Consider the following 10,350-nt stretch of genomic DNA (forward strand, 5'->3'; position numbering starts at 1 on the left):
GACTATGACTAGTAATAATCAGATATATAGAGATTAGAAATGCATGTGCAAACATCTTAGTGTTAATTGCATTAAAAACGAATTTTTCTATATGAAACTGTGTATTTTAATAAGGAAATGGAGTTTTTTTCTTTTTTTCTGTTTTGAGACAGGGTCTTTCTAGCCCTAGCTGTCTTGGAACTCACTATGTAGACCAGGCTGGCCTTGAACTCACAGAGATATCCGCCTGCCTCTGTCTCCCGAGTGCTGGGATTAAAGGTGTGCACCATCTCGTCAAGCTCCAGGAAATGGAGATTTTTTTAAAGGTTAAAACCTCATTTAATTTTATGTCTTACAGGGTTTATACTGAGCACAATATTATATAACTGCATTAATTCAATTGTAAAGTTAAAAATTTACAGCCAATTTTGAAAGAGATGCTTCTTAGCTCTGGAAATTGTTACTGAACATGTCAATGCGGTTGTAATGAAATGCTTTTTCTAATTATGTGTTTATTAAATAATTAAAAAAATAATAAAATATTTTTTAAAAAATTGGAAGAATAGCCAGGTGTGGTGGTGTACGCCTTTAATCCCAGCACTCTGAGGCTGAGGCAGATGGAGGAGATAGAGACCAGCCTGGTTTGCATAGCAAGTTCCAGGCCAGCTGGTGCTGCAGGGAGACCCTGTGTGAAAACAGTGAGAATAAGGAGAGTAGTGAATGGGAAGTGATGGCTGAGTGCTTCAAGGTTTGTCTTAGGGGATAAGTCAGCTTTCCATTTCCATGACAGATAGCTAGGAAACATGCTTAGGAGGAGTAAAGGTTTACTAGGCCCACTGTTTTGGAATGGTCAGACCCTGGTCACTTGGCTCCACTACTATGGTGGAGGTGAGGCCAAGTATTAAAGCAGATTACCTGTCATCTGGGTAGTAAAGGGAGGGGAAGGGCCAGGATCCCAGCAGCATCCCTTTCAAGCCACACCCCAATGATTTCCTTCCTCTAACTAGACCCTGCTTCCAAAGTTCCTACCATCTCCCAATAATAGCACCACCAGCTGGGGAACAAGCCTTTAACACATAAGCCTTTTGGGCACATTCCATATTCAAATTGGAACAATATGTGGAATTTAGTGGACGTAATTGCACAGTGTTATAAATATACTAAAAACGGTTGATTTTGTTTAACATGCACGTGTGTGGTGGTGTATGTGTAGGTGCAGGTGTAGGTGTGTGCATGTACTCATGGAGGCCACAGGAGGATGTTGGGAGTTCTGTCTTTATTACCTGTTATGTTACCTTTAGTACTTGATTTCAACAGCTTTCATGCTTGCTGTTGCTGTAAATTGAAGCTGTCATTCATCTTTGTGCACCAGATCTCTTCTGATCCCTTATTTCCTTACTGTGTCACGTGTAGTACGAGCTTCTGTATTGGGCTGAATTCTGCCTTATATACCTTTGACAAAAATTTAAACATTTTCCATGTAATTTTACTTACAGAATAATCACAGTTCCGATAAAATAAATGCCTCAGTTTATAGTTATGAATTACATGTGCAACACTAACTTGTGCTATCTCCATAAAATACTGACATAAACAATTGTGATATTACATTTGAGCATAGAAAATTGTCATCTGATGTCAGGTGTGGTGGTGCACATCTTCAGTCCCAGCAGCACTCGGGAGGCAGAGGCATGCAATCTCTGTTTGAGGCCAGCCATGACTACATAATGAGAACCTGTCTCAGAAAACCAGAAAGAAAATTTTCATCTTAGCTGAATCTGTTGGTACAAACTAGATTGCTGAAGTATTTGTCACTGAAAAAAAATGCATGTTCCTTAACAGTGCAAGAGCTTGCAGTGTGGTGTAGTAAAGTGAGTTATTCTATTAAAACAATAAAGCTGTGTCTTACAAAAAAGTTACTTAGCCAGGCATGGTGGTGCACGCCTTTAATTTTAACCCAGTGCTAGGGAGGCAGAGGCAGGCGGATCTCTGTGATTCAAGGCCAGCCTGGTCTACATAATGAGTTCCAGGACAGCTGGGGCTACAGGGAGACCCTGTCTCAAAAACAACAAAAAAATTTACTTAGAGGGCTGTTTAATTGGTAACAGGATGGCAGGGGTGATACCAAGGGATGTTTTCTAGGATGCAGGAAGGTAGTGGACCCTGGAGATGTTTGTGAAGGGAAGGAGGCTTATGGATGGCTGGGTAAAATATAAGCTAGTTCACTAGGAATCAGTGTGTCTGGAATATTGTTTCTGAGTCTTTAATAACTAATCTCTAGTTTCTTCAATTGTACAGAGGGTTCGATTAGATAATGTGGTGTTCTTCTAGCCCCTAAATATTGTTTTCGTAGAGGTTCATTGTTGGGAATAGAATTGGGAGACTAGTTATATGTCTTCTAGAAGCCTGATATTATAGTTCATGGGATAATTAACCTTTATTCATTGGTATGATACTGTATTTCATAGTTATTCTGAAATTGGAAAGGACTTTTAGAATGTGTTCATGCTTTTAGAATAAGATTTTGACTTTCATCTTCATTGGATTGAAAAGAGTGTAGGAGATTAGTAAAGTGTAAGTAAGGTATGTCCGAGGGGCATTTCCAGAGATTTAAATTAATGAGAGCCCTTGTCTTGGTTTGCTTTCTATTGCTGTGATTGCTGGGCATTGTGGTACATGCCTTTAAACCCAGCACTCAGGAGGCAGAGGCAGGCTGATCTCTGTGATTTCATAGCTAGTCCCAGGCCAGCTATGGGGCTATATGGAGACCCTGGACCCTGTCTCAAAAAAACAAAAACCAAAACCAAAAACCTAACCAAAATCAACTTGGGGAGAAAAGGGTTTATAATACATGATCAAGGGCAGAAACTCCAGGCAGGAACCTAGGGGTAGGAGCTGCAGCAGAGAACATGGAAGAACTCTAGAACACTGCTTACTGGCTTGCTCCTCTAGCCTGCTTGCTTGCTTGCTTGCTTTTTTTTTTTGTCTTTTTGAGACAGGGTCTTCCTATAGCCCCAGTTGACCTGGAACTCACCATGTAGACTGTAGACCAGACTGAACTGACAGATTGGTCTGCCTCTGCCTCCTAGTGCTGGGATCAAGTGTGCCACCATGCCCAGCTCCAGCCTGCTTTCTTATACAACCAGGACCACCTGCTTAGGTGGCCCACATTGGGCTGGGCCCTCCTTCATCACTCAGCAATCAGGAAGATATCTCACAGACATGCCCACAGATGTCAGTCCCATAGAGGAACTTCCCCAATTGATGATCCGTCTTCCCAGGCGTGTCAGGTTGACAACTGAAACTACCCAGCACAACCCTTTCATATTAAATGGTTTAATACCCTGATGGATACAAAATTTGAATAGAGTATAGAGAGGTGGTGGAAATTGGAAGGTTGGACTTGGTTAGAAGAAGCGGGTCACTGAATTTTGTCTCTGAAAGGCATCTTGCTTGACCCCTTCCTGCCTTTGCTATGATTCCTGACTGCTATGAGTCAAAGATCCGTCTCTTCCTATGGGCTAAAATCTCTGAATTGAGCCAAAAGAAACCCCTTTTAACATTGATTCTGTCAGGTATTTAATAAATGTACATAATGTAAGCGATACAGCTTTTTCTTAATACATTTAAAATTTTTTTCTTTTCTAGTGTCCTGCTATAGATTATACAAGACACACACTTGATGGTGCTGCGTGTCTTCTGAATAGCAATAAATATTTTCCAAGCAGGTAAGCAAAACTTATAAATATGGTATTAAACTTTTTGGGTTTCATTTAAAAGACTGATACTTTAAAATTAAAACTAGGTTTTTGATTTTATTTTGGTTTTGGTTTTTGAGATGGGGGCTCTTTATGTAGCTGTGGCTGTCCTGGAACTTAGAGTATAGAATAGGTTGGCCTTGAACTCACAGAAATCTGCCTGCCTTAAGCCTCCCAAGTGCTGGGATTAAAGATATGCATCCCGCATTCAGTAATATTTTTTTTAAGTGTTGGCTTCTTTGAATTATTCAGGTTTGAGATTAAGGTGATGGTTAAGCAGCAGAACTTGTCTCCCAAAGCTCATAGACCAGTTCAGACCAGTGTTGTCCCTTCTCCAGAGCTCACTTAAATCTTAAATGGTCAGAGTTAGTTTCCCCAGATGGGATAAACTGCAGACTTCTCAAGTTGGATTACTTGATTTTGAAGGGCTCCTTACTCTTGCTTGTGGATAGATTTTAAAATTAGCATATATTAATTTTACATAGTAATGGGTTTCATTATGACATATTTCTACATAATGCATTCCATACATATACACCATGTGTTTTGATATTTACTTCTTCCCCTTCTCTTAGTCCCCTTCCACTCCCTCTTCCTAAGTAGTACCCTTTCTATTTGTGTGTGTGTTATTTTTCTTTTTCCTTTTTTGAAATCTTTTTTAAATTTTTTTATTTTTATTTTATGTGTATGCATGTACTGCATGCATGCATGTATGTGCACCTGTGTCATGCAATGCCCGAGGAGGACAGAAGAGGTCGTTGGATCCCCTGGAACTGGAGTTATAGACAGTTGTTAGCTGCCATGTGGGTGCTGGGATTTGAGCTCGGGTCTTCTGCAAGAACAGCCAGTGTTCTTAACCACTGAGCCGTCTCTCCAACCCTTTTTTTTTTTAATTTATTATTTTTATTTTATGTGTATGAGTGTATTGCCTGCATGTATGTGAGTGCACCCGTGTCATGCAATGCCGCAGAGGTCAGAAGAGGGCTTTGGATTCCCTTGGAACTGGAGTTAAGGACGGTTCATAGCTGCCATTTGAGTGCTGGGAATTGAACCTGGGTCCTCTGCAAGAGCAGTCAGTGCTCTTAACCACTGAGCCATCTCTTCAGACCCCAGCCCTTTTCTTTAATCTTTTGAGACAGGATCTCCCTGTAGCCCAAACTGGCTTGGGACTCACTATGTAGACCAGGCTGGCCTTGAACTCACAGAGATCTGCCTGCCTGCCTCTCTTGGCTTCCTGAGTGCTGGGATTAATAGCGTACACTGCCACGCCCAGCTTATTTTTCTTTCATATAGATATGCATTTGCCCTGCATCTATGTAAGCTCACGCATGTTGTATAGTCCCTTTTTGGAGGTCAGAAGAGGGTGTAAGATCCACTGGAACTGGAGTTACAGATGATTGTTAGCTACCATGTGGGTGCTGGGACGTGAATGCTGGTCCTGTATAAGAGCAGCCAGTACTCTTGACCACTGAGTCATCTCATCAGTTCCTTGTTTTGTTTCATTTTGTTTTTGTTTTTGAGACAGGGTCTTCTTGTAGCCCCAGCTGACCTGGGACTTGCTATGTTGACTAGACTGGCCTCTGTGTCACAGACATCCACCTGCTTCCACCTCCTGAGTGCTGGGATTAAAGGCATGCACCACCATGCCTGGCTCCCCTCCCCCCCTTTTTTAATTAGCAAAAATTTATTTTATGTGTAGAGTTTATTGCCTACATGCAAGTGCACCTGTGTTGTGCAGTACCCGAGGAGGTCAGAAGAGGGCATTGGATCCCCTGGAACTGGAGTTAGGGATAGTTGTTAGCCACCATGTGGGTGCTTGGAATTGAACCCAGGTCTTCTGTAAGAGTAGTCAGTGCTCTTAACTGCTGGGCCATCTCTCCAGCCCCCTTGTTTTATTTTTAAAAAGAGAGACAGTGGCCGGGCGTGGTGGCTGGAGCCTTTAATCCCAGTACTTGGGAGGCAAAGGCAAGCAGATCTGTGTGAGTTTGAGGCCAGCCTGGTCTACATAGCGAATTCCAGGCCAGCTGGGGCGACAGGAAGACCCTGTCTCAAAGAAAACAAACAAAACAAAAAACAGAAAAACAAAGTGGGAAAAACAAAACAGAAAATACTTATTTTTCCCCTTAGTATCACACACAAATACGTTTCTAAAAAAGAATCAGAAATATGCATATTTTAACTTTTAAAAAAAATTTATTATTTTTTATTTTATGTGTATGCATGTATTGCCTGCATGTAGGTAAGTGTCCTTGTGTCCGTGCAATGCCTGCAGAGGACAGAAGAGGCTGTTGGATCCTCTGGAACTGGAGTTATGGACAGTTGTTAGCTGCCATGTGGGTGCTGGGATTTGAACCTGGGTCTTCTGCAAGAACAGTCAGTGTTCTTTTAACCGCTGAGCCATCTTTCCAGGCCCTTAACTTTTAAAAAGCAAAAGACACAAAATCAGATTCTATAGACTAAAATAATTATACCTTTAAGCAGCTTTAATCACCTGCAGTGGGCAAGATACTAACGTTGGAAAATGTTTTTGGAAGTTTGGCTGTTTCTTGGTAAGTTTTGAGTTGATAGGGATTCATTTTAACTACATTACACTTTAACAGTTTCAGAAGTACAATATTGCATTTAACTAAGGTGCTGTGGCTGTGTAGAAAGCGATCTGGCTCAGGACTAAGGAGCTGCCCCCTCCTAGCTTTTCCGCACTGTAACTTCTTTCCACACTATAAATTGAGAAGATTGAACTGTAGTATTCCTAACATTTTGTGCAGCCAATGAATTTCTGATTTCTTTTCTCTTTTTAGGGTTAGCATAAAAGAATCATCTGTAGCAAAACTAGGATCCGTATGCCGTAGAATTTATAGAATATTTTCACATGCTTATTTTCATCACCGACAAATATTTGATGAATATGAAGTAAGTATATTTCAGTAATTATCCTGATAGTCTTGTCAACACAACTATGTATGTTGATACTATTTCTCTTTTTGGTTTTTGGATGATAAAATGACCTTTATTTTCTTTGTTTCTACAGAATGAAACATTTTTATGTCATCGGTTTACTAAATTTGTGATGAAATATAATTTGATGTCGAAGGATAACCTGATTGTACCAATTTTAGAAGAAGAAGTTCAGAATTCAGTTTCTGGGGAAAGTGAAGCATGAAGGGAATCAGAAAATGTACTGATCGCATAATTAACATGATTACGTACTGTATATATCATTTTAGACACATCAATCATGTATCCATATTACAGCTTATTTGTTTAGTAAAGGTTTTTGTATGCTATATGTTGCCTTTTAAAATGGGAAATACTTTTTAAGTTATTCATGAGCTGTATATTCACTGGTGTGGCACTCATGGTTTTTAAATGAGATTAGTATTATATGTTTATAATGCCTGTTTAATAAAAGAATTTACAGTTTGGTAAAATTGCTGCTAAACAATCATTGGATCACAATCCTTTCAGATCTATGAGAGTGAGCTCAAGATTTCACACAAGCCATTTTACTAAAGAGATAGTAATATTTTCTTTGGTTTTAGCCCTGAGTTTGATATTCTAGAAAATTCAGTAGTGCATCATTTCACCTCCACTGTTAACTTTTCCAAAATGAGCTAAAAGTATTTTAAAATTCTGTTTATAATTTTTGATATACATAACCAATATGTGTATATCCACATACAAATGGAATGAGGCATTAGTAATACTTAAATAATCTTACTGTGCTTCATAAAGTATATCCTAGGTCAGCAAAGAATTTGCCTTTTTTTGTAACAGTGGATTATTAGATACATGATGCTAATGATAAGGCACGTACATGAGGCTCCCATGGACATCTGCCCCTTCTCATTACCCTTAATCCTATCCCTAAAGCACATTAGCTGAGAAGTTTAGTTACCAAACCATGACTTAGTGGTGGCTTATCCCTATTTATATTTGCATTAATTGCTTACAGATTATACCTCATACTAGCAATTACACTACAGGAAAATTGTATTCGTATAGGTTCTAGCCCATCTTTGTTTTGGGAAATTGTTATAACTACTTAGAAAATAGTCCTTAATATAGTTTGACTCTTCTGTTAGTAATAATCTTTTCATCTAACTGTAGGCAGCATTAAATAGATATGAAAGAATAGTATATTTATCTCCCTCCCCAAAAGTTTGTTTGAATTATATACACATATATTATTTACAGTAATTTACATTTCTAGTGGTGTTGAGGAATAGTCATACATTTTTTTATTTCTTAATTCCATGTCTTAAGAATTTAAGTACAAATTTATAATGTATTTGGTGAAGTTTTTTATAAAATGCTAGAGGTCTTGATGCCAAACTTGTAATGAAGAACTAAGATAAGGTGGAAAATTTGTACATGTAGTTCAGACCATTTTAAAACCATCTCTTTACCATATTTAACAAACACAAGGGACTTCTTTTTAATTTAAGAGTTATTTTCAGATGAAATTGAAAATGCATTCATCTTGTCTTTCCAATTATTTGAAGAAATCATTTGTATTATGAGACAAGTATGTACAGAAAATGTGAGAAGCTGTAGCGTAATGGGAGTGTGTGTGTATAGTTGATGCCTTTTCAAGCCTACCCATCTTCTTGGTTTTGAACAATGCTGTGCCAGCAGCCAGTCATTGCTGTACCGCAGCACACAGCTGTCTTTAAGAAGTTTATGTGTACAGTGAATAGAATGTTGACTGAAGTTAAAAATTTATATTAATGTTACCATAAGCCAAGGGGGTTAGTAATTTTTAAACAAACTTGCTAAGTATTGAGAGACTAACCTACTAAGTTCATAAATCATACATAGCAATGTAGCTGTTCTCTCTAGGTGGTATCTCACAATGGATTTCTGTCACTTAACTGTTAGTGAATATTTGAATTAAGGTAGTGACTGGATTGGCATTCTGGCTAAGTATTTTGAAACACATTGTGAATATATGGCTTAGTGTTAACAGGAAAATAAAGTATGATTTTCTTTTTCTTACTCATTCCATCCTCCCTCTACTGTCTGTTTGGTCTTGATTATAAAAGAAAAAAAAAAAATCTCCAAAAGAAAGCAATCAGTTTGTAGTCTTGCTTTTGTGTTCACCCTGACATCTCACTAACTCACTGCACTGTGAAATTGATTCATTGTACTAAGATCTTGATGAAGCAGTTTCTGTTTAGTACCATTCATAGAATTTTGAGAATGCACATACACATAAGTAATATTAAAAGAAGCAACTGGGAGTGGTAGAGTGCATCTGTTACCCCAACACTTGGGTAGTTGAAGCAGGCGGATGGAGAGTTCAAGTTTGTCCTTGACTACTTAGTTTGAAGCTAGCCTGGGTTACATAAGATCTTGCCTCAATAGGGCTGGTGAGATGGCCCAGTGGATAAAGTGCTTGCTACCAAGTTGACAACCTGAATTCTATCCCCAGAACCTTCATGGTGGAAGGAAAGAACCAACACCTGTAAACTGTCCTTTGATCTGCACACATGCATGTCCCCACTGCCACCCCCAAAATAAGTACATGTAAATACTGTTGTTTTTTTTTTGTCTTTTTGAGACAGGGTCTCCCTGTAGCCCCCAGCTGTCCTGGAACTCACTATGTAGATCAGGTTGGCCTTGAACTCACAGAGATCCGCCTGCCTCTGCCTCCCAAGTGCTAGGACTACAGGCATGTGCCACCATACCCCGGTACATGTAAACTTTTTTTTTTATCTTTTTGAGACAGGGTCTCCTTGTAGCCCCAGCTGTCCTGGAACTCACTATGTAGACCAGGCTGGCTTTGAACTCCCAGAGATCCACCTGCCTCTGCCTCCCAGGTGCTTGGATTAAAGGCATGTGCCACCACGCCCAGCTAGTAAACATTTTTTAAAGCTTGAAGATTGTTGGACTGGAGAGATGACTCCATGTTTAAGAGCACTGGCTGCTCTTCCAGAGGACCTGGGTTCAATTCCCAGGACCACATGGTGGCTAACAACTGTAACTCCAGTTCCAGGGGATCTGACACCCTCTTCTGGCCTCTGCAGGCTTTTAGTGACAACAGGTGCTCCTACCAACATGCAGGCAAAACATACACATAAAAATTAAAAAACCTTGAAGATTGTTGAGCTGAAGATCAGTAAGCTCAATTGGTAAAATACTTGCCTTGCAAACATGAGGACCTCAGTTGGATGCCCAGAACCCACAGTGATGCACTTGTAATCCTAAGGATATAGGTGAATCGCCAGGGCTGGTAAGCCAGCCTAGCTACTTAGAAAGTTCCAGGCCAGTGAGAGACCCTGTCTTAAAAACAAAACAAAACAAGGTGGTGGAGAGATGGCTTAGTGATTAAGAGCACTGGCTACTCTTTCAGAGGGCCTGGTTTTGATCCCCAGGACCCACATGGCGGCTAACATCCATAACTCCAGTTCCAAGGGAATCTAACAGCCTCTTCTGACATCTGTGGGCATTGCACGACATGGGCGCACTTACATCCAGGTAGACAATACACTCATAAAAATAATAAAATATATTTTTTAAATGATGATGCTAAATAGTGCCACACAGCTTTAATCCCAGCACTCAGGAGGCAGAGGCAGGAAGATCTTTGAGATGGAGGCCAGCTTGGTCTACA

At 39.7% G+C, this 10,350-nt stretch overlaps 1 protein-coding gene across 3 annotated transcripts in view; it reads left to right on the forward strand.

Moving 5' to 3' along the window:
• Positions 1-8,741, forward strand: part of LOC103746174 (MOB-like protein phocein) — a 63,470-nt gene extending 54,729 nt beyond the window's left edge. For 2 of the 3 annotated variants that reach the window (XM_008848297.3, XM_029553621.1), the window contains exons 6-8: positions 3,628-3,707; positions 6,536-6,647; positions 6,766-8,741. In XM_008848297.3, coding sequence (XP_008846519.1) covers positions 3,628-3,707; positions 6,536-6,647; positions 6,766-6,897 — 324 coding nt within the window. In that variant the 3' untranslated portion in view covers positions 6,898-8,741. The remainder of the gene's footprint in view (positions 1-3,627; positions 3,708-6,535; positions 6,648-6,765) is intronic. The other variant, XM_008848299.3, reaches the window with a different exon arrangement.
• Positions 8,742-10,350: the final 1,609 nt, after the last annotated feature.

This window comes from Nannospalax galili, unplaced genomic scaffold (assembly GCF_000622305.1).
Source record: "Nannospalax galili isolate Female #2095 unplaced genomic scaffold, S.galili_v1.0 scaffold1024, whole genome shotgun sequence".
NCBI lineage: Eukaryota > Metazoa > Chordata > Mammalia > Rodentia > Spalacidae > Nannospalax > Nannospalax galili.